Genomic DNA, 25,125 nt, shown 5'->3' with positions numbered 1-25,125 from the left:
AAAAAAGATGTTATATACAGTATATACTATGAAGAGAGACTCATGTCAGCTTGTTCAACATAAAAACATTCACAATAAGTTTGAATTTCTAAAGTTCCACCAATTCAACTGCCTGCTTGGGAAGATCTCTTCACAATCTGGTTACAGATGGAATAAAACTTCTAGAATACAGTGTAGTATTGAGCCTTATGATGGAGAATGCAAGACTGTTAGAATTAACTGTATACAGTACATTAGTACTACGTATAGCATGGTAGTTTGGGACAATGTGAATGCAACAGATGGTCAGAATTATAAAAAATCTTATGAAACACGCAAAAAGAACTAACTGCATGATGCTGCCACAGATTAATATCATGGTCAGGAATAAGAAGAACCTGGCAAAGACAAGGCAGAGGAGGAGGAAGAAGAACTATAAGAGGGGGTGCGCACACATCAGGGTTGGGGTCTTGGAAACGAACAATGACGCTCCCACAGAGGATAAGGCCAAAGGGACCTCTTCAAGAGCCTCAGAGACCACACCAGAAATGTCTCCACAGGTACAGCAGGAGTCGAAAAGACACCTAAGTGGCAGCCTTATAACTAAGCACCAGCAATGCCAAAGGTCAGGTTGTCATCCTCACCATAATGACACACGTAAAGAGCGGATAACAGTGAATAGTCGTGTCTCCTACAAAAGGCACAAGGCTGATTAGGATTAATGGTAGCCTTCTACTTCTCAATCAATTAAAGTTTACCCAGACGCAACAACATGTCGGCACATTTATCAATTTATTCTGCAAAGAGAAAGCAAATATTTAAAGCAACCAAGAGTACATGCATACAGTACTGCTTGCCACCAAAGTTGTGCTGATTGACGAGCTTGTGGAGCTTGCCCGCCACCCACCAGCGGCTGTAACTACCTCGCTAAAGTTATACTCCCATTTACGGACAATGGTTTGTATTTGTGTAGGAACAAGAATCTCATTTTGCATCAAAAATATATATAATAAATTTTCTTTTAAATACAACCTTGCAACCAGCAAGTGATAAAAGTGAAGCTACAATTCAAGCTCTTACTGCATACATTGAATGAATTCTTTGAGACTCACAAAGAGATAGGAGTCATTAAGTACAGTTGCCTTCGTTAATTCCAGTACAATTAACAAGAAGTTAAAGAGACGTTTGCCGGTTATACATTTAGCAAAAGAGAACCTGTTGGCAACATTACCTGTAAAACAAAGGTACCAAGTTTGTAAACAAGTGACTAAAAGCATTTCTATTAAACTTACAAAGTAATGTTAAGCAAATAATATTTTCCTATAAAGCACTTTGTAAAATTAATAAAAATGCTTTAGATCAAGTGTTTACAAGCTCAGTGACTTTATACAGTAGAACCTCGGTTTACGAACGACTCCGCTTACGAATTTTTCGGTTTACGAAGTGACTTTCTCTGAAAAATTTGTCTCAGTTAACAAATATTGTATCGGTTAACGAATTTAAATTTCCCTCCCACGCCCCGTTTTTTGTGGAAAAGTGTTAACGCTGCGCTTCCTGATCGCATTTTTCATGGAAATAACTCAACGACAGCATCTCACAATGGAGTCACGTGACTCCTCCCACGCATACCTACCACCCCCTAAACCCCTTTATTACCCCCTTCACTCGTTCATTATCTCAGTATCCGCCGTCTCGATAGCATACATACTTAGTGAATTCGTGGACGATTTCTTTGTGATTTTTACACGTGGTTTGTTTCATTTTCACTCATTTGTGATTACAGTACTGTACTGTGTATTATTGTGATAGACAATGGCTCCTAAGATGTCGAAGAAGGAAAGCAGTAAGAAGAAGCTGATGATAACGATCGTGATGAAGAAGGAGATCATCGAGAAGCATGACCAAGTCATGCGTGTGAAAGACATTGCTAGTTTTTTCAATCGCTCGCAGTCGACGATATGCACAATATTAAAGAAAAAAGAAGAAATAAAGGCCGCTAAAGTAGCTAAAGGTGTATCGTCGTTGTCAAAACAACGGCCACCTATTCTTGATGACGTAGAAAATTTATTAATGGTGTGGTTAAATGAAAAGCAGCTCGCAGGAGATTCAGTAAATGAGAACATGATTTGCGAGAAGGCAAGAACCATTTACGAGGACTTGGTGAGAAGTGAGCCAGGCACATCAGCAGAAATACAAAGTTTTAAGGCAAGCCGTGGTTGGTTTGAAAAATTCAAGAAGAGAACGGGTATCCATAGTGTTGTTCGGCATGGCGAGGGGGCCAGCGCCGATACGAAGGCAGCAGAGTCTTTTGTGAAAGAGTTCAAAAGGCTCGTGGACTCCGAGGACTACGTTTCCCAACAGGTGTTTAATTGCGATGAGACAGGCCTCTTTTGGAAGAAAATGCCCAGGAGGACCTATATCACAGCAGAAGAAAAGGCCCTTCCTGGCCATAAGCCCATGAAAAACCGTCTAACCCTGCTGTTCTGTTCCAATGCCAGTGGGGATTGCAAAATTAAACCTCTCCTGGTGTATCACTCGGAGAATCCACGAGCCTTCAAGAAGAACAATGTGCAGAAGAAAAAGTTGCACGTCATGTGGCGTTTTATTACGAAGGCTTGGGTGACAAGGATCTTCTTCGTTGAGTGGATGAACGAGGTTTTTGGTCCCGAAGTCAAGAGATACCTCCTGGAGAAGGACCTCCCACTCAAAGCCTTGCTGTTAATGGACAATGCTCCTGCCCATCCTCCAGCCATTGAAGAGGACATAGCGGAGGAATACAAGTTCATTAAGGTGAAGTTCCTACCCCCCAACACCACTCCAATACTCCAGCCCATGGATCAGCAAGTAATCTCAAATTTTAAAAAACTTTATACCAAAGCTATGTTCCAGCGCTGCTTTGAAGTAACAGAGGGCACCAACCTTACCCTCAGAGAGTTTTGGAAGGATCACTACTCCATCTACAACTGCCTGACTTTAATTGATAAAGCCTGGCAAGGAGTCACCAGGAGAACCCTCAATTCCGCCTGGAAGAAACTGTGGCCCGACGCCGTTGCAGAACGGGATTTCGAGGGGTTCGAACCCAACCAGGAGGAAGCAGTTGACGAGGATATTGTGTCCTTGGGCAAGGCAATAGGGCTGGAGGTGGACACGGATGACATCGACGACCTCCTGCAGGAGCATAAGGAGCAGCTGACCACCGAGGAGCTGAAGGACCTGCACGAGCAGCAGCAAAGAGAGGTAATAGAGGAAATCTCATATGAGGAGGAGGGAGGCACTGCAAAATCACTGTCTTTGAGTGAGATAAAAGATTTTTTAAAGAAGTGGGAAGACGTGAAAAGTTTTCTTGAGGAAAATGTCCCGAATAAGGCTGAAACAGACCGTGCAATAAATTTATTAGTCGATAATGGGGTGGGTCACTTCTATAAAATTTTAAAGAACAGACAAAAGCTGGTGTCTATTGAAAAATATCTTGTGAAGGGGGAGAAAAGAACTGTGAAAGACGACGACCAAGAGTCTCGCAAACGCAAAACCAGTGATAGTGAACGCCATTCTCGCGAGAGAACTCCAGTCAACGTTCCTGAAGTTCTCATGGAGGGAGATTCTCCCTCCAAGCAGTAACCCCCTCCTCCTCCTTCCCCTCCTCTCGTCTCCATCAAGCCAGCAGCGACACTCCTCTAAGGTAAAGTTCAGGTTTACTGTGCATGCATATCCATATTTTCATCATTAAATGACTGCAATATTTTAATAATTTTGTGTAGAGTACAGTAGAGTACTGTATGTGTAAGGAAAAATTTGTGAAAATTGGTTTTTGTAGATGGGTTGAACTAATTATTTCGATTTTATAACATTCTTATGGGGAAATTCGTTTCGCGATACAAATTTTTCTGTTTACGAGTTCGCATTAGGAACGAATTAAATTCGTAAACCGAGGTTCTACTACAGGCAGCATTGTTAACTATTTCTCTTTTGTTAAACAGTGTTACCTGCTACAATGTACAGCTGCCTGACATCTCTTTAGCTTCCCATAAATTAAGCTGAATTAATGAAGCTAATTATACCATCATACAACACTGAAGAGACTCGACTGTCGCAGAAAAAAAGTCTTGACACTCTTCAACTGTCCATCCAGCTATCTTTCTTCTTGCTCTTCCTTTTCTAGGGGGAAGGACATTTTGATGATGACGCAGAGGAGGAGGAGCCGAAGGAACTAACAGTGAGGAAAAGGAATGAACGTGCAACCTTCTCGTTTCCAGCCAAATAGTCCTCCAAGACAATGCCCAACATCGAGATCCTAGAGAACGATATGGCTCTCACAGGGTACAGCACTAGTGTCCTGCACAGAAAACACTTCTGTGGCACTCAATGGTTCGCTACCATACACTACAAACACTTGGTCATCTACGCACAAAAATGACAAATTCGAAGATAATTTGTATTTTTCCTAACCATACAAACCTTAGCTATTTACAAAGGGTTACCTTTTAGCGCAGCTGAAATGGCGAGCCATTAGAATTTAACGAGGGTGTATTACCCCCGCGCTAGTTAGCGGGGGTGGGGGGGGGGGGGAGTGGTAGCTAGCTACCCCTCCTCCCCCTCACACACAGGTGAATGCTCACTTTCACTTAGAGGTAGGACTTGTCTTGGGGGACAGGGCTGGCGGGCAAATATGTGTAAATAGCTAAGGTTTGTATGGTTAGGAAAAATACAAATTATCTTCGAATTTGTCATTTGTTCCGTAACCGAAATACAAACCATGCTATTTACAAAGGGTGACTTACCCCTTAGGTAGGGTGGAAAGTCCCCAGCCATACTGAGTTGCACTCGAGAAAAGGAGTCCCTGCACCTCACAAGTTCCTTGCTCCGCAAGGAACCATGTAGCCTACGTAAGCTTGTGTGTGAAGGAAGAAGTGTGACCCGTCCTAGGCAGTTGACCTGGAGTTCCAGAAGGAACTCTGGGTTAGGACGTTTCCAATACCACCTCGTCAGGGTATGGGGGACGCGACAGTATTGACTCAATACTCGGAACACAAGGAAGCATGGTTTACCTGCAGAGGTTCGAGGTCAGCTATGCAGAGACCAGGATGCTGCTTCCCCGTAGAGGGGATGATGAAAAAAGAAGTAAGGGCCAGACATACTTCTTTCGTTCATGCAGACTAAAACCTGATAACAATGCCCTCAACCTTCCGCTACCTGTCCAAAAAGGAGCCTGAGGTTAGACCAGCTGTTGTGTAGCCACCACAGAGCAATAGAAAACGTATCAAGACTCCTGTGGGTCACGCCCTGCAGGAAGCGGGCTGCGAAGGTCATTAGACGCTTCCAGACTCCAGCTTGTAGCACCTGCGTCACAGTAGTATTACTCGAAGGCGAGGGACGTTGCGATGTATCCAACATCGTGCTGTAGGGCGACGTGACGGGGGAGGGTCTGGAGACAGGTCGAGATGAATGTCCTTGAGTCCGGGCTGAAGAGGTATACTGGTGACTCTCCCCCATGTCCTCCTTGTGCTCCCAAATCGGCTGCAACTGAGGACAAACTGCAGCTGTTCCCAGCGCTAACCTCTCGATTCCTTTACTGGCAAGAAAGAGAAGGTCTTGGGACATCAGATACAGAATGGAGACTCGAAATCTTGAATGAATTGGACCGAAGGGCCGGGACCCCCAGATTCTGAGTCTAGCCAACAACTCAGGAGCGAGCCTGAATGTTGCCTTCCCCTCTTCCTTAGAAAGGGGGGGAGTCGTAAGAGACCAAGAAGATTGCTTACACACTGGCCGTGGCCAGAGTGAGCAGGAGACCCAAGGCGGAATACAATCCGAGGCCTGTCGTAAAGGGTCTTGAGAAGATCTCCTAAAGGACTAAAAGTTCGAGCCATGCTCCAAGTTGGAGGTCTTCCTCCGACTAGGGCAGGGACGATCGTAGCTTCGCATGAGCGAGGATAGATCCAGCGGGCAGGAAAAAGTTATTCCTTTAAGCCTGAAGGTCAGGGGAAGGCTGAGCGACAGGCTTCATTGCCGAGAGCGGAAAGGAGTTTCCTCCCGCCGAAAGGCAATAAGACCGTTATTGCTGGAGAAGAGTCCTCAAGGGAAGAGGTATATCTCCCACGGCACCAACCACCTTAGACTCTTCACTTTGCCTGGGAGACCCCTGTGGATGACTATCGCAGATGACGCGACCTCCGTACCGCAACTGTAGCGGGTTGTCTCTTCTTGAGGAGGAGGCGTAGTGTCTCCAGGCATGAAGCCGAAGCGACGCCCCGGTTCGAGAGAGATGTCGCAGTGTGGTTGCTTGAGTAGTCTGCGCCGTGGAAGAAGCTCTCCCGGGAGTTCCGTCAGGGGAAGCAGAGGGTCCAGAAACCGTTCTGCGCATAGTCCCAGTGGAGCTCTCCCATTGAAAGGTTGACAGACAACCTGGTCTTGTTGAGACCCATTGTCCACAGACAAAAAGGAGGGAAGACGCGCGTCGAAGTTGTCCCACCATCACCGGAATGCATCTTGCTAGAGTCTCGGGGTCTGAGACTGGGGGGAAGAATAGCGGAAGCTTGAGGTTCCAAGCTGTCGCGATCAGGTCCCCCAGACCAGTACTTGCTGGTTACCCAAGGTCAAAGACCCCCAGGTACACTCTCTCTACGAGACTCTGCTCGGATAGTCTGAGAGAACATTCCCCTGCCTGGAATGAGAGAGCCGATGGTGGTATTGAGAGAATCTCAATCATCCCGGTATCTTTACTGCAAGATGTGAAGGTGTGAAAATGCGTCCCCTGCTGGTTAGAATACGCCAGAATCATGAAGTCGACGCGCACGGGGCGACTCGGCAGGAGCTGTAGGATCTGTAGAGGGGCCAGACTAAGGCCCCTAAGCCTGCCTGAATGATGGAGAGGTATCCTTCAGGTCTTGACCGGAACATGCCCCCCCCCCCCTTTCCTTTGACGAGTCCGAGAACAGCATCAAGAATGTGGGGAAAGGACGAGAATATCCACTACCATCAAGAGGCTCGCTCCATAGGTCAACACCCATTGCAGGTCTAATAGTTCCGCTGGTCCCATAGGGGCCAGGAAGTCCGGTTAAACATTGCCTCAAGCCACCGGAACTTGGATCGCCCCACATGGAACTTATCCTGAGGCGCCCGTTCGGACTATAGACGGGTCAATGAGGAAAGGAGAACTAGGAAATGTTCAAAGGTAGGGCTGAAAGCTCTGCTTGACTGAGAACAGGTACTGCGACTCTCCTCAGTCTTGCCACAGTCAACCGAAAGGAAGGCTCGGAGGATGTGGTAACAGAATCTGGCGTCCCCAGGTGGTCACCCATCCAAGTACCGACGTTGCTTAACCTCGCTGGACGTACGAGAAGCGGGGTTTCCAACGTGGTAAGGCCGTTGACTCAATATCATGGCCAGATACCCCAGATGTTGAGGCAGAGGAAGAGAAGGCTCCAAGCAAAATACCATGAGCCCACACTCATGGTAAGCATCCGGAAGCTTGTCCTGGCGCTGAAGAAAGTCGAACCCGAGCCTATGGGAGTTGACCAGCCCTCCAAACAGCAGTGGAGGCGGAAGCCTGCACCTGAGCGGCCAAGAGGAAGGCAGGGAGAGTTTTCTGGGGAAACAAACCTGCTAAGCCACGGCGGGATAGCCACACTGCATCATAAGCAGGAATACTTGCAGTCTAGGCTGAATTCGACGAGCACCCTGGAAGATGGATGGAATGGAAACAAAGTACCTGTCCTTCCGATCCAGGGTTTAAGGAGTCCTGTCGCCTCGTTACCAGTCTGATCGATTCTGCTGGTCTCCGCTGGCCGAAGTTTGTTCGACAAACTTGATCAGGGCTGAGAGGTCGACTACGGACATCCCCTCTCAGATCCTTCCTTACAAGAAAGGATCGACTGAGGGGGCCGGGGGTGAAGCCGTCGATGATCCTAAGGAAGACCTTCGCCTAAGGTATGGATCATTCTGCCCAACCGGGCAACTCTGCTGACGCTATGGCATAGAGGTTCAGAGACACTGAATTCGCTGACAGAGACGGCAGGCGCGATATCCTTGGCTGATCACAGAGATTGTGCGGGAATGGGCATCGGGAAGCTGTCATTCGGATGAGTAACCTTAAGCATCCTCCCAGCGAAAAACCTGCAATCCTAGAGTTCGTGAACTCCTTTTAAGACTATGCCCCCCCGGGGGAGTCTCCCGTGCCATCTGTTCCTGACAGGAGGAAACTGCAATTGGACACCTTGTCCCAGTTGTCGTAGCCGATAACTTAGGCCGACGTGGTTGAAAGAAAAGGGCGCTGGAGCCCTGCAGAGTCTGGAAGAATGCGCCTTGGAGGAGTGAAACCGGAAGTCGATTTCCTCCGCACAGCAGCTGTCTAAGTCTCTGTCCTTGGGCACAAACAAACTCTTCTCAAGGATGGAAAGGTGTCTGAGGTCGTCGACCTCCACAGATGAGACACCCGAAGGAAGCCTTCAGTCAGCGCGTCCAGATGGTACAACATCGAGCTTGTCCGCAAGTTAGATACTTAACGACGAAAGGCCAAGGTGCCTGAGCTCGAGAGGAGGAAAGTACCCCTGATCTTCCTGTAGCTTCCTTGAACCAAACCTCGGGCCGTAACCGAGGAGGGAAAGAACCTGGTAAGCTCCCAGAGGAAGGGGTAAGCAGTCACCCCTTGTCCGATGGAGAAATCTCGAACGGAAAGCCCCCCGCCAAAAATCCTTCCAGGGAAAGACGGGGAAGGGCTAACCCAGGTTCAGGAAAGAGGAGTGTTGCTCAGATCTCCCTTAAGTTTCTCCTATTCTTGCAAGTGCCATGCTCTGCGTTTACGGGGTGAGGCCGTGTTCTGGAAATACGGTCCAGAAGAACTCGCCAGGGTGGCCATGCTGCGAAAACCCCATTGGGAATCGTGGTCGCAATCGCCCTGGAGCTCGCGCAACGGTAATTCAAAGATTTTCGCGTGGGCGAACGTGGAAGCGCCCATGCGCGGTAACACAAACGAAGGTGAGCGAAGGAGCGCAGAAGGAGGGCGAGCGTGGTAGGAAGGGCGAGAGCTGGTGATCGGCGAGCGATAACCCATAGACGAGCAATGGATACTGCAAGAAATAAGCCGACGTTTGTGCGAAGAAACACTGTAGGTTCGCGCGACGGAACACCATCCGTCCGCGCGATGGAAAAACCATTGGTTCGCGCGTGGGCGAACATTGGAGAGCATGGGCGCGGACGCGCATGAGCGTAGACGTGCAGGCACGTGGGCGCGCAGGCGAATGGTCGCGCGGGCGCACAGGCAAGCGGTCGCGCAGGCGAGCGGTCGTGAGGGTGGGCAGGTGGATGAGAGCGAGTCCGAGGCGGCGAACGCAAGCGTTAGCGCGATGGCGAGGAAACGCGCTGCCGCGTGGGCGAGGAAGACCGCTGGCGATATGGATCAACAAGCGATCGGTGGTGAGCTGGTGAGCACTAACTCGCAGGTTGGCGATGGCGCGTTGTGTTATGCCGACGCGATGGTCAAGCAGCATGCGCAGGTGAGCGATCGTGCGTTGGCGAGCAGTATGCGAAGGTGAGCGATCGCGAGCAGCATGTGCAGGAGGGCGATCGCGCGATGGTGATCAGCATGCGCCGGGTCGCACGATGGTGATCAGTATGCGCAGGGTCGCGCGATGGTGATCAGCATGCCAGGGTCGCGCGATGGCGATCAGCATGCGCAAGTGGGCGGTCGCGCGATGGCGAGCAGCATCTGCAGGTGGGCGATCGCGCGATGGCGAACAGCATCCGCAGTTGAGGGTCGCGCGATGGCGATCAGCATGCGCAGGGTCGTGCGATGGCGATCAGCATGCGCAGGGTCGCGCGATGGCGATCAGCATGCGCAGGGTCGCGCGATGGCGATCAGCATGCGCAGGGTCGCGCGATGGCGATCAGCATGCGCAGGGTCGCGCGATGGCGATCAGCATGCGCAGGGTCGCGCGATGGCGATCAGCATGCGCAGGGTCGCGCGATGGCGATCAGCATGCGCAGGGTCGCGCGATGGTGATCAGCATCCGCAGGTGTGCGGTCGCGCGATGGCGATCAGCATCCGCAGGTGTGCGGTCGCGCGATGGCGATCAGCATCCGCAGTTGAGGGTCGCGCGATGGCGATCAGCATCCGCAGTTGAGGGTTGCGCGATGGCGATCAGCATCCGCAGTTGAGGGTCGCGCGATGGCGATCAGCATCCGCAGTTGAGGGTCGCGCGATGGCGATCAGCATCCGCAGTTGAGGGTCGCGCGATGGCGATCAGCATCCGCAGTTGAGGGTCGCGCGATGGCGATCAGCATCCGCAGTTGAGGGTCGCGCGATGGCGATCAGCATCCGCAGGTGAGCTAGTAGCTGGCGAACCATGTTCCTTCAGAAGTTGAGGGTCGCGCGATGGCGATCAGCATCCGCAGTTGAGGGTTGCGCGATGGCGATCAGCATCCGCAGTTGAGGGTCGCGCGATGGCGATCAGCATCCGCAGGTGAGCTAGTAGCTGGCGAACCATGTTCCTTCAGAAGTTGAGGGTCGCGCGATGGCGATCAGCATCCGCAGTTGAGGGTTGCGCGATGGCGATCAGCATCCGCAGTTGAGGGTCGCGCGATGGCGATCAGCATCCGCAGTTGAGGGTCGCGCGATGGCGATCAGCATCCGCAGTTGAGGGTCGCGCGATGGCGATCAGCATCCGCAGTTGAGGGTCGCGCGATGGCGATCAGCATCCGCAGTTGAGGGTCGCGCGATGGCGATCAGCATCCGCAGGTGAGCTAGTAGCTGGCGAACCATGTTCCTTCAGAAGTGTTGGAGAACGTTGGCGTGCCGGCTGTAACACACGCGGGCAATCCGGAGATCGCCGAGAGACAGGTGATCGCTGGCGAGCTGATGATCGCTGCCGAGCTGATGATCGCTGACGAGCAGAAGGCTACGCGTGGAAGCCTGCGCAAGAAGAAGAGTCCTTGACCCCGACCTGAACCGAAGTTCTAGATCGCGAGGGCGAACGTGGGCGCACAGGGCGCGTAACAGGAACCAACAGGAACCGCAGGGATGATCATCTTGAAAGCGCTGACGAACAGGAGAGCGCTGATGAGCAGAAGAGCGCCTGTGCGCTAACACTGAGCAGGAGCAGGAGAGAACACAGCAGAAGGGCGCGCAGGGAAACCCTGACACGCAAGGGAAGAACCCCCGTGGGGGCAACCCTTTGCCCCGAAGGGATCGTTGTCCGCCGGGAGACTGATGTCCGTCGGAAGACCGCTGTCCGTCGGGAAGACCGTTGTCCGTCGGGAAGACTGATGTCCGTCGGAAGACCGCTGTCCGTCGGGAAGACCGTTGTCCGTCGGGAAGACCGTTGCCCGTCGGAAGACGAGATCAGACTGCTGTCCATCTGCACCAAGGCGGAAGATCAAGAAAAAGGAGTTGTAGGCTGCAAACGGAGATCCAAAAAGGCGCCTCAAGCACCCTTATAGGGAGATGAGAGGCCCTTACGACGAGGCGGACGGTGGGCCTTACGGCGAGGGAGGCCAACAGCAACAGAAGAAACCTCCGAAGAGGAATCTCTATGAGTGTACTCTCTCGCGAACGAAAGAGAAACACTTCGTAGAAGAGACTGGTCAGCCAGTGACCTAAAAGGAGCAATCCTCCGAAGAGGAGCTCCTGCAGTTGCCCAGCCCCTTGAGCGAAACTGCAGGTGCGACCGCTCAGCACCAAGAGCATAGTCGCACGAAAAAAAAGGCAAGAGAAGAACCCCCCAAAAGGGGAAAAACTCAAGCCTGGACAGGAAAAACTTCCCTCGGAAGGAAAATTACCCGCCCAAGGAGGCAAGCCTCCTGAGAATTCTAAAATGAACTGGAGAGCTGTCCGTCGTCACGGGAGTACTTCCAGTAGAAGGAGACACGCCCCTGACGAAAATACAAGGGGGGAGGCAGCAACAGCCGAATCCCCAGGACTCAACCAGACAGCTCACACCGTTGCCATATTACAGAAACGAACTAGATCGGTAACTGTAAAAAAAATAAAACAAATAATATTAGTACACATTCATTCCCCCGGGAAGGCTCCGAAGAGGAATCCCGAGGGAAAGGAAACAAGAATTACACAACAGGCACGTGCCCTCACAACCACTTACACTCACGGAAGGAGAGCTGTAACCAAAACAGAATTATAACAATTATAATTATGTAACTATGTAATTATGTAATTTAAAAATGAATGAACACTAAAGAAAGAACGAAAACCCCGAAAGGAATCGTTCTACAAGCTGACAAACAAAAAACAACTACAATTAGATTCCTAACTAATTGAGACAAATGTACGGCGTAGCAACCCCCCCACACGGAAAGGAAGCTACAAGGGCGTAGTAACACGTAGTAAAAGGGTGAACGACCTCAAGAGAGAGAGAGAGAAAGACATAAGTCAAACTCGATCGCCACCCATAAAATTACGCCGTGGTGGCCTAACTGCCGAGGACTCCACGTAGATATCGTACACTACACACACAAATCTGAAAAGGAAACTTACTTATTTCTATACTCAAATATATATACAAACATGAAAACATGTTTACATATATTTTGAGTAAATGAAAAGTAAGCGATTAAGTAAAGACAAAACAAACAATGGCTGCCAAGAGAGGCCCAAGACAGAGACGTCTGTCACAGTCCGAGCCAAAAGTGAAAGTGGGCATTCACCTGTGTGTGAGGGGGAGGAGGGGGAGGAGGGGTAGCTAGCTACCACTCCCCTACCCCCCCGCTAACTAGCGCGGGGGTAATACACCCTCGTTAAATTCTAATGGCTCGCCATTTCAGCTGCGCTAAAAGGTAACCCTTTGTAAATAGCGTGGTTTGTATTTCGGTTACAGAACAAAGATCTTTTGGCCAGAGCCAAGGACTATGGCCTGCAAAGTTGCACAGCCAATTTCTGGCCAACAAGGTCAGGCTAAAGAAAATAAAAACAAGGCTGAAGCCATCAGGGACTGCAAGACATAAGGGTGCTAGTGCTGCAAGTTCAATGAAAAGCCAAATACCACAAAGAGAATTATCAATAACAAACCAAAGGCAACATGCATCAAGTGACACAAGGAGGCAGAACATTCACTGGGGGGAAAACAGTCAGCTCACCCACGTTGCAAGGTTTCGTCGTGAGTCCCCACCCTCCCTTTCCAACGCTACTCATTGACAAAATACCTGGGAAGCCGAAAACAATAGCAATGCATAGGAAAGAAAAAGGCCTAAAGTGGCCACCAGAAGTCCTCAAAGGAGTATTCACCCTCTAAGGTTATGTAGATGACAACTTTCTTGTCTTTTTTTTCTTTTTACAAAAGCGTTCCCATTGACCAGGGAACCAAGAACGTACTGTCAAAGGGCTATCTGAGGAGAGAATGGACCAGTATCCACTGGTGACCCCCAGTATCCTTACCTCTCTCCTGCCGCATTGTTGCTCGCTTTGATTTTCATTCAAAAGTGGCCGGAGTTACTGGGAAAAGTTTTCGCATCAAATGACAAAAGGTCGGAGCCTTTGCATGTCAGTGGGCAGTTCCTCTCTTGTGGATTAAAAATGGACATTAACTAATCTCAACTTTCTCCCTCTAACGTAACCTACAAGCTGTGTCCTTACCTACTCACCTAACAGGGGGGGGGGGGGACCCGCTCCTTACACTGCCGTATTCTAAGTTGGCTGTAATCATAAATGCAGGTGGCCGCTATCATACAAGGTCTAACCTGAGCAAGAACAAACATTCTTTTCTCATGGCATACTGCATGTGAAGAACAATAGTCGATTACTTACCAAAGCCAGCGCCACCCGGTGTATCCTCATAGCCCATTTTGGAGTAATCCGGTTCCTCCTTAACAGGGGGGTATTGGCCAGGCCCAGAGGACCAATAAGGCATGTACTGCCTATCCATGACTGCAGGTATTCCTTTACCAGGCAAACGGTACTTTTCTTCGTTTTAAAATAACCTTTATTTTCAAATCAACTTTGAAGTTTTCTTGGAAAATGCTGCACTATCAATACGAAAGTACGTCCGTTGATAAAAGTCCTGACACGTCCTCCTATCTCCCCATCTCACAACCTGAAAAAGATCATAATTATGGGTTACTTTCAACCTCTTAACATATTACTCAATAACTCGGATGCATTTACACGAGTAAAATAATTATATATATTTGTTGATGGCAAATTCTAATTTCTACAAGCTTATAATTGAATAATTAAACTGGAGTCTTTGTATATCAGCGGCCAGCTCCTCACGCGTTCATTAAAAATGGACACCAACTTACCTAAACTTTCCCCACCTAACCTAACCTATAACCGGGGGGGGGGGGGGGGGGTCAACACCTCCCTGCGACCTCCCTTACACCTCCCTTACACTGCCGTATTTCAAGTTAGACATAATAATACATGCAAGTGTCTGCTATCATACATACACCCACAATAATTACATATATTTGTTGATGGCAAATTCTAATTTCTAAAAGCTTATAATTGAATAATAGAACTTTTCTCTAGGGATAAAATTCAAATATATTTAAGAATTCAGAAATTCACCCATATTATAAACAATGTGCGAAATTTAAAAAGTTTTTTTTTCTTTTTTTCGCAAGCGAGAAAAATTATCCCTGCTCATACACAGACTAATGAGTTTTCAGTTTATTTGCTATTGAAATTAATAAATAGTTAGCAACATATACCCTAACTGACGAACTATATTTTTTCTCATTGACCTATGATGACCTAGGGTCAAATTGGAGGTCAACCCGTTAAAAAGAATATTATTCAATAATAATAATAATGATGATGATGATAATAACATAGATATTGGCTGTATCAATCTGGTATTATTCTTGGTTAACATTCCTACTTTTTTGTGTATTATACTTGTGTACACTGACAGCCCATAAACCCGGTTCGCATTGTAACCCCATTGTTAATTTCCGACTAGAAGGTCTACCGTACAGAAACCCATAAAACCGCAAGTTGTCCCATAAAACCAAATGGACAACCAATAAGAAAAAATATATGTTGTAGGAAACTACAAAATACTACTACGATTTGCCGCATCAAACACACACACATACACAAACGCCCCAACATCATAACAAGGTCCAACGTCGTGTTTTGACGACTTTAACCATTAATAACTATGGATCACTTACATCACAAGCACTATTATTCCCTCTATATAAGTTGAAACATTCCTGTCTTCATTGAAACACTAATAAATTTAGAAACGTCACAAATAATGGTAGCATTACTCTAATGGTAGAGAGCTGTGCTTCTCGAAGCCAGCACAGTACTTTCGGCAGACACCTACGCCTTTTATTCCCCTCAGTGTTGCCAACTGTGTTAGACATAAATGGGCTAGATTGAGGTCTGAGATGCGCTAGAAATGCGCTAAGGAAGAGTTTTCTGTTTTCTCCCTGTATATGGATTTTTTGGCGATGATATACTTCATACAAAAGACGAACGAACAACACAATGCAATTATTACGAATGTCCGATACGGGTTTGTTATACAAATGATACAGCTTGTATGTCAGGTACTTGCTTGAGGGTTACACTCTTATTTTTCTTCCGCTTGTTTTGTTTAAGTTTTTACAGTTTGAATAGGATATTTATTTTAATGTTGTTACTATTCTTAAAATATTTTATTGTCCTCTTTTCTTTTCCCCACTGGGCTATTTTCCTTGTTGGAGCCCTTGGGCTTATAGCATCCTGCTTTTCCAATTAGGGTTGTAGATTAGCATTTAATAATAATAATAATAATAATAATAATAATAATAATAATAATAATAATAAAGAAAAATTGCTACACAGGTTCAAATTTTATTAAATACGGACTTAAGGAATATGATTTATAAAAATTTTAATGGAAAATATACGGAAGTGATATAGTCTGTAAAGAGAGAGAGAGAGAGAGAGAGAGAGAGAGAGAGAGAGTGTGTGTGTGTGTGTGTTCAGAACAAGTTCAATTGGGATATTCAAGTTCACCTTATAAAGAATTGATTACATCGTAACCTACAGACAGACACTCATATGCACATTATAATATATATATATATATATATATATATATATATATATATCCAGAAATGCACTAGAAAATGCCCAAAAGCTATACAAATTTGCGCTAGAAAATGCGCTATGAGCAAAATACAAAATCTATGCGCTGTTTGTGATGCCAATGCACTAGAACTAGCGCATTCTGCGCTAAGTTGGCATTACTGATTCCCCTAAAAAAAAACTCATCAAAACAAGATGCTTTTGTTTGTATATTCTTTATTTATGATAGAATTGTACTCATAATAGAATTAGTATAGATAAGATAAAATTCAATATATGCATGGGTTAAATATATCAGAAGCGGCTTTTTGTAATTTACAAATAAAAATGAAAAGTTTGTTGGCATTAGTAACCGGGAATTTTGGGTAAGTCAAGTATTATGATTAATTAAAAAAAAATATTAGAGTATTTTATGTGCTTAAAAACTATATATTCACGTGGGTATTATTTAATATCATTATAAATTTACAATAAAATTATTATATGGTAAATATAGATTTTTTTAACCAAAAGAGGTTAGCAATGAGAATTGTTACGACGCGAACGAGGCTATCTTAGTGGAAGCAAAAAATCAATGATATTCTATAATCGTTATACGTTAAACTTCTCCATACTATATCTTTCATTGCTGATTTTAACAGGAGTATTTTCAAGTGTATCTGACATTTATAATAGGTTGTATTTAAAAAAAGGGTTGATCTAAATTAAGTAGATGTTACAAATGTAAAGCTAGCAAGTATTTTTATTGAACGTTAAGAGAGCAAAATATTTTAGATTTTTATGCAACGTTAATGTCTATTGCTATGCAACTGTTAATCATGTTTACTTAATTTCTTTAGCCCGTTCTGTAACGAATAAAAGTTGATCATCACTTAACTAATCAACGTTTCCATTTATGTATTAATCATAATGTAACATTTAGCTTGTTGACATTCCTCGTGTCCAGGCCATCATCTTCAAGCTGATCTTCATAAATGGTCTTCTTTGAATCTACTTATTTGAATTTACTTTAAATCAATAGGCTCTCATAAACATTGTTAGGGAATGTATGATATATATATATATATATATATATATATATATATATATATATATATATATATATAATTACAAAGCCCTTACTTGTGAAAGCAAAAAATATTAATTTCAAGTCAATAAAATTAATCCATTTCCAGACATTTAAAATAATTTAGTGACATTTCAGTCTTTAATCCCATCACTGCATCTTTTATATTCATATTGTCCAAAGGCATTTAGGTTATTTAATGGTGAAACTCCACGGTTATCCCTTAACTGCATCTGGGCACCCAGGTCCCAGTGGCGGGCCATATCGCTCAAATGTCATGAATTAAATTCTATCCTTAACTTCCATAGAAGGCTTCACAATGGACCAAAACCTTCTTCATTATTCACAAGCTGTTTCTCTCTCTCTCTCTCTCTCTCTCTCTCTCTCTCTCTCTCTCTCTCTCTCTCTCTCTCTACCTAGCATTTGCATGGCTGCAGATTGATTCCTGCCCTGGGCCGTGTTTAAGCTGTTTACTGGAAAGGCCACTGCTTTGGTTAGGGCACCACAGTGGGGTGCTGGGCTTGCCCGGCTGACGTTCTGGTGAGTATCTATTCTGATGGAACTGAAACCAGACACCTTTAACCTTTAATAATCAAACTTCAACTTCCATTAAGGAGAGAGGGCTCAAAATCACTTATCTTAACCCCTTGGCTTCTGTTGTGAAAAAAAGGAAAAAATTGTTCCACCCACAGGATAGAGACATCCATAAGATGAAACAAACCAAAACTTAAAATTAATGCAGTAAACATAAGGAGCAAAATACAGCGCAGTACATTAATGAAAGAAGATTATTGTATTTTTTTAAAAAGATAATATAGGATACTGTTCAAAATAAATGAATAGAGATGAGACCTTTCACACTTCACAGACAAGTAAAGTCTTTAACCAACCTTTTGCACACATCCTGATACAGTAGATTTCCTACTTTGTTTACTCTGCTTCACCTCTTCTCTTGTATTGCAACCATCCATCTACCACCAAAATATTCAATATCAACCACTTCCATTATCTATATTAACATATATTGCTTAATTCCCATTGTTTCTATGCATGCTCACAGTCTTCCTCTAGGTCCCATTTGCTGTCAACTTTCCCCTCTTGGTAACACTTTTTGCATTTCTCTTCAGTAAACCCGATCAGCGCTGTATTACCTGGCAATATCAACCCTTCCAAAATTCATTTATGACTCATTTTCTTATCCTACCACTTTACTCCACAATTCACTGCCTGCCATTTCTGCAATCCATCGCATCACTTCACCTATAAAGATATTAATGAGCCATGAAGACACAATATGTTTTGCCTCAGACCAAAAATTTTTTAAAGGTTTAAAGGTCACTCCTGAAGGGCAGAGGCAAGGGATAGGGCATTACCCTAGGGACTGACAATATTTAAATATAATCAGCACCCAAGACCCCTCTCCAAGCAAGGACAAGGGAGGGTCAGGCAATGGCTGCCGAGACCAGAGAGAGCCAGGTAATGGCTGCTAAGACCAGAGAGAGCCAGGTAATGGCTGCTATGACCAGAGAGAGCCAGGCAATGGCTGCTGAGACCAGAGAGGGTCAGGCAATGGCTGCTGATGACTCGGCAAGTATGCCTACATGCACCCTGAAACCTCTCCTTATTTCTAGCTCACAAGGATGATGAGGTTGCAGACACTACTAAGAACTATTGACCTCGAGTGGGTCTCAAACTCTCATCATTGTCTCTCTATAAATGGCTTTTCTATGTACATCACACAGAGTTTACTTCTCCCTCTACTTTAAAACTTCTAAAATAACTGTTTCATAACAAACATAATCTTCGTATCCTCTTCCCCATTTGAACTCACAACAGTTGCGAAAAACTTTCTCAATCAAATACTTTCTTAGAGCACTAAGTAATGTTATGCTAATATTAATCTTAATCAGTGGATAAGTTAATTTTTCTCACCTATTCTTTTTGGAACTTTTCCCTTACCCAGACACAACTTACAAATGAACAGCCCTTCAGTGATACTCACCCCTTATTGTACTACTGCACTTGTGATCCATTTCCTGTGGAGGGAGGGATAACAACAGAAAGTCTTGAGCAATGTGCACATCACTGACGATATCACAGGGTTTTTGCAGCATCCCTCCAGTCCCCCGTTGCCTCACTCTCTACCTTTTCAACTTTACATCAGTCCTACTTAAAAAATTTTCACTTGAATATTCCCCTTTAGCTCACAGAAGCGTGGGGAGTACCCTGGTAAATATCGGTAGTGACAAGAACAAGTCTAAAACTGTTTCTTGGTGCTCTCGTTACATATGATCATGGTGAGGGAAATTTGTCCTCAGATGCTTTAAATATAGTTCACAAATTACATTTTGTAACTATATTTCTTGGTACGTAAAGTACAAACTATTTGAAATACAATGCACAGGAGGCTCATTTAAATCTATACAAAATTAAAACTACTTCCTTAGTTAGAATTATTGTAACACAAGAAAACTACATAACTCACGTTAATTGGGAAGTAAATAAATAAGGATGGAAATAATCAGTATTTAATGCAGTATTGTGTATTTATTTTCCAACTACATTATACCCAATATTTGGCATGCATATTTTTCAGTCAACCCTAACATCCACAACACTTAACTGCAAAATTTAAATGAAAGTTTGGTAGTGGTAAATGAAATTATAAATGACAGAAAATTTAGCGTAGAGTATAAATTATCATGAACTGCAATGGCCTCTTACATAATTTTCATACTCTTTATTTAGTCTCTACTTGATGTGTGAAAAAATAAGTGAATGTAGAGTTCATCCTTATGAAGGAGGGTGATGGAAATGGAGGTACAGGGAACGAGAAGGAGAGGGAGACCAAAGCGAAGGTGGATGGACTGTATCAAGGATGACCTTCGATCAAAAGGATTAACCGGTGATGAAGTGTGGGACAGAGGTAGATGGAGAAAGCTAGTCAGAAACATCGACCCCACATAAAAGTGGGAAAAAATGCAGACAAAGAAGAAGAAGAAGACGACTTGATGTGTGAAAAAATATGTGGATGTACAATTCATCTTTATGAAATTTTGAAAAATGGTACAGCTAGTTTATTATAGAGTACAGCATTCTGTATAAACCTTGACTTGGCAAAGAAAATTAAAGCTTATCGTATTACCTTCACATTAACCTACACAAATAAGAAATAAGCTTATTTAAACACTTAAGTGCTGCTTAAGCAACACTATCACAAAGTACCGTATAAGATTTATCCAAATTATGATGTTGCAGAATGCCAGTTGGAGGAAAAGGCTGTCAGAGTATACATCATGGGTGATTTTTACAATAAAAATTCATATGGAGTAGCATTCCATTTTGATAAATTCTGAAGTAAAAATAACTTCATGTAATACCATGCAAATTGTGTTTGCCAGTCTGCTAGGCACATTAAATTCATGTCAAAAGGCACTAGGTGGTGGGAAAAGGTTGGACTGATAGACAGAAAGGATAACAATAAAAAAGGGGGGGAAGAAATTCTGTTGGAATGACCCTAGGGTTACTGCTAGAAATAACATCGAAAAAAACTGTGTACAAAATGCTGATAATCTCACAGACGTGTTAAGTATCTAGTTGTTCTTAAACTTTAATCTAATGTAACAGAAAATGAAGAGTAATGTCATAATGTAGTCAGTCTAGGTGGCATACTCTGAGATCAGAAAAAGACAACTAAAGCTTACTGGTGGGAATAAATTCAGTTACATAATCAATATATACAAAAGGGAAGAACAGCTGGGCAGAGATTGCCTAGTTACACAGCATTAATAGTGTAGACTATACAACATATTTTTCTTACTAATGAACAGTACTACTAAGTAGTTAGACACATCCACTCAATTCAGGCTCTTAACTACAGTTGTAATTAGGAAGAATCGAGGAAAGTTTTGCGGGTGACAGTTCTTTGTTACTACAGTCTCAATAATCACAATGTTAATGCCTTACAAAATACCACTGAATTCTCAAGCAAAGATTTGATGAACAGATGGTAACATAGAGCAGAAGAAAAGATGAATAGTTTAGTTAAAGAGAATGAAATGAAGGACATAGGGTTCTGGAAGCGTGACATTGTGCTTAAAGAGAATGTGGATACTGACTCTGTGACACAAGAGACATAAGCTAAGCCTAAATGTCAGCACGAACAGAGTTGATGGTAATGAAGGTTCTCTGCAACATTCCTTAAGCCTCAGTTACATCACCCTTTGCGTTTTAATTTTCATCCGTACACTTCCTTAAATTTACCCTACTCCAATGTCATCTACTTTGAGGTCTTATTAAACTATTTTAAAATATAATAATAGTAAAGAAGAATATAAACTTAAAATTCAAAACAATATGAGACTGGGGGCAAGATTTGCACAGTTTCCACTCTGACACCAGCAGTAAGAGCACCAAAATGCAGACCATAAAATAATAAAATCTTATGAAATTAAGATATACTGTACAGTACAATGAATTACTTGATACACTCAACTAAGATAAAGACATGACGAACCTTCAATATATAATGAAACCAAAAGTTGCAGATAAAAGTACAGTATTTTCAATAACCACAAATAATGGCCATTCTATTTGCAGAATAATGACTTTAAGGTTTGGATTTTGCACAGAATCCAACTTTCTTCCTAAACAAGCAAAATAGAAAGAGGACCCGTGAAGGCATAAAAGATAAACTTGTAAAACAGCCAAATGAGGAACATTGTTGCAGTTTCAAGAAAAACAGAGACAATAATCAAAAAGGGTAATTTTCAAACGTAAGGGATTCAGTTGTAAAACTTTTGCAATCTAGCTGAAGTAACCCTGTGTCATAATGTCTTTGAAAAGCCTGTGTTTAATAGCAAAGTAAAGATTCTTATAATTCGACTTAAAAAGAAAAAAAGTTCACTTTGCAAATTAAAGCAATATGTTTTGATTAGTAATTAAGTTAATTTTGTTGCTAAGTATAGAGAACAGAATTACGAAATTCCTTTATGAATAATAAAAGAAAAAAAAAGTGAAATATTTACCAAAACATCAAAATATCTGAAGTGCCTCTACAGTACTTTATTTGTTAAGGGCAAGTATTTGGCAAAACCTGTAAGGCTTTCCACATCATTTCCTTTAGAACATAAATCTTGCACTCAAATCCTCAAGTCTCGTGCAATATGCAGACATAACATTCCCATGGCACACACTTTGTGAGAGCTTAGTGGAAAATAAAAAGTTGCTTTCAAAATAAAGTATAGAGACCCTACACCTTGAGTGAGGGGAGGACACACCAGTCCTTCAAAAGCATTTATAATTAGAAAGTTCTTGTATACAATGATTATGAATTGCACTGTGATGTGAAATACAAATAAATAGTCTTCCTTTTATAATAGGATCTATTATCAAATAGCAATACTGTGTAACTAACACACCTCACACTCATCTATAACACACATCAGCAATATTTCATATTGATATTTTTCCACTTTGAAGGTTATTCATGTGTTACGATTACCTCCCTAATTGAGCATATAATAATGGAGGTGTTTTGAGGTTTAAATAGACTGGCAATAGATTATAATACAGGCACAATCAACTTGCTTGCAGTGGAGTTGCAGAGCTTTCCTTCATTTCCGTAAGAGCTCTTGGTTCGTGGTACAGCACCACTGGCTTAATACCCTGAAGAGCAATAATTAATTCATTAGGTACTTAAAGAAACCCATAGATCAAGGTGAAAGTGTAAATGGGTTCATGACATGAAAAAAGAACTTATCAGAGGATTAACATGTACTATACTATACTGTATAAACAACTGTATGTTAAGGAATTGTATAAATGCAAGCCATGGGGAAAAATTAACCCTGTACAAGTCCAAGTAACATCCTTATCGCATGAGTATTCCTTTATTACAAAAGCCAATACTATAATAAACCTACTACTGTAGTACTGCACAGTCACACCTCAAGTATTCTGTTAGGCTTTTCATAAAGGCTAAACATACAAGCATAAGAAAATGAAAAAGTAAATAACATGAATTCCTTCTTTGATATTCTAAATTAAAGAAACAAATTAAGCTTCTGGAATCCATTTAAATCCATGAACGGCAATTTGAAATAGTTTTACTAAACAATTCTAATTTAAATTAAAAAAAAAGAAAAAAATTAAACCAAAACCATTCTCATACTTTTCTCCGTGCATTTTGAATCCCATATTTATCAATGTGGTGAAGAATAGGACAGAACAGCGATATACAGCACTAATTAGCCCTTGAACATCTATTATTGTACTAGACGTAGCTCCTGTTCAATTACCAGACACTGACAGAGCACCCAAGAGGAAGTCTTCTGTAAATTCACGAAAATTATCAACTCATGACTTTTATACTTCGCATTTTTTTTCTTTATATCTTGATCGATTTTTCCCGGTAGCTTTTGATGGATTGACATTGCTGAAGACCCTTAGTATAATTGCTGTCGCTCACTGAATTTTGCTTGATCGATTTTGTGTTATTCACAGCTAGGTGAAGTGTGACAAAGTAGAAATGCATCTAGTAAATGAATTTATCTTACTAAAGAAACATCACACTCAAAACTATCAGACAGTAACACAGCCAACTAGATACAGTATTCTGACCGAAAGTCACTGACAAAGGTCTATCAATCTGGTATTTATTACCAAAAAAAAAAATTGCTTGAAAAAATGTTATTTTCATTAGTAAAATAAATTTTTGAATATACTTACCCGATAATCATGTAGCTGTCAACTCTGTTGCCGACAGAAATCTACGGTAGGGATACGCCAGCGATCGCTATACAGGTGGGGGTGAACACCACAGCGCCATCTGTGGTCAGGTACTCTAGTACTTCTTGTCAACACCACCTCAATTTTTTCCTCGGTCCACTGGTTCTATGGGGAGGAAGGGTGGGTCAATTAAATCATGATTATCGGGTAAGTATATTCAAAAATTTATTTTACTAATGAAAATAACATTTTTCAATATTAATCTTACCCGATAATCATGTAGCTGATTCACACCCAGGGTGGTGGGTGGAGACCAGCATACATGTTAACACAGAAGCTAAGTATCCCGTATTTTATTTTATTAGTTATTCAAAAATAACATAAAATAAATAAGTACCTGGTAAGGAAGACGACTTGAACCATTACTCTGCCTTTATTAAGTACGTCTTTCTTACTGAGCGTAGCGGTCCTCTTAGGATGCTGAACGACTCTTAGGTGCTGAAGTATAAAGGGCTGCAACCCATACTAAAGGACCTCATCACAACCTTTAACCTCGGCGCTTCTCAAGAAAGAATTGACCACCCGCCAAATCAACAAGGATGTGGAAGCCTTCTTAGCCAACCGTACAACCCATAAAAAGTATTCAAGAGAAAGGTTAAAAAGGTTATGGGATTATGGGAATGTAGTGGCTGAGCCCCCGCCTACTACTGCATTCGTTGCTACGAATGGTCCCAGGGTGTAGCAGTTCTCGTAAAGAGGCTGGACATCTTTGAGATAGAATGATGCGAACACTGACTTGCTTCTCCAATAGGTTGCATCCATAACACTCTGCAGAGAACGGTTCTGTTTGAGGGCCACTGAAGTAGCCACAGCTCTCACTTCATGTGTCCTTACCTTCAGCAAAGCAAGGTCTTCTTCCTTCAGATGAGAATGTGCTTCCCTAATCAGGAGCCTGAATAGGTAAGAAACTGAGTTCTTAGACCTTGGAAGAGAAGGCTTCTTGATAGCCCACCATAAGGCTTCTGATTGTCCTCGTAAAGGTTATGACCTTTTTAGATAGTACCTAAGAGTTCTAACTGGGCAAAGTACTCTCTCCAGTTCGTCCCCCACCAAGTTGGACAGGCTTGGGATCTCGAACGACTTAGGCCAAGGACGTGAAGGAAGCTCGTTTTAGCAAAAAACCGAGCTGCAAGGAACATGTAGCCGTTTCAGATGTGAAAACTATGTTCCTGCTGAAGGCGTGGATCTCACTTACTCTTTTAGCTGTTGTCAAGCACACGAGGAAAAGAGTTTTTAATGTGAGGTCCTTAAAAGAGGCTGATTG

At 43.5% G+C, this 25,125-nt stretch overlaps 2 protein-coding genes across 4 annotated transcripts in view; both read right to left on the bottom strand.

The window, feature by feature from the left end:
• LOC137624281 (heterogeneous nuclear ribonucleoprotein U-like protein 1) overlaps positions 1-15,255 on the bottom strand; it is a 33,403-nt gene extending 18,148 nt beyond the window's left edge. The window contains exons 1-2 of one of the 2 annotated variants that reach the window (XM_068354826.1): positions 15,100-15,255; positions 13,730-14,015 (exon numbers count right to left, since the gene is read on the bottom strand). In XM_068354826.1, the coding sequence (XP_068210927.1) occupies positions 13,730-13,847 (118 nt within the window). In that variant the 5' untranslated portion in view covers positions 13,848-14,015; positions 15,100-15,255. The remainder of the gene's footprint in view (positions 1-13,729; positions 14,016-15,099) is intronic. The other variant, XM_068354825.1, reaches the window with a different exon arrangement.
• A 4,344-nt stretch (positions 15,256-19,599) lies between these two features.
• The window catches only part of LOC137624280 (UPF0415 protein C7orf25 homolog), a 61,027-nt gene continuing 55,501 nt past the window's right edge, over positions 19,600-25,125 (bottom strand). For both annotated transcript variants that reach the window (XM_068354824.1, XM_068354823.1), the window contains exon 9: positions 19,600-22,739. In XM_068354824.1, the coding sequence (XP_068210925.1) occupies positions 22,653-22,739 (87 nt within the window). In that variant the 3' untranslated portion in view covers positions 19,600-22,652. The remainder of the gene's footprint in view (positions 22,740-25,125) is intronic.

This window comes from Palaemon carinicauda, chromosome 31, assembly GCF_036898095.1.
Source record: "Palaemon carinicauda isolate YSFRI2023 chromosome 31, ASM3689809v2, whole genome shotgun sequence".
Classification (NCBI taxonomy): Eukaryota; Metazoa; Arthropoda; class Malacostraca; order Decapoda; family Palaemonidae; genus Palaemon; species Palaemon carinicauda.
The sequence above is the reverse complement of the archived record's forward strand: the minus strand, read 5'-3'. Positions and strand labels throughout refer to the sequence as shown.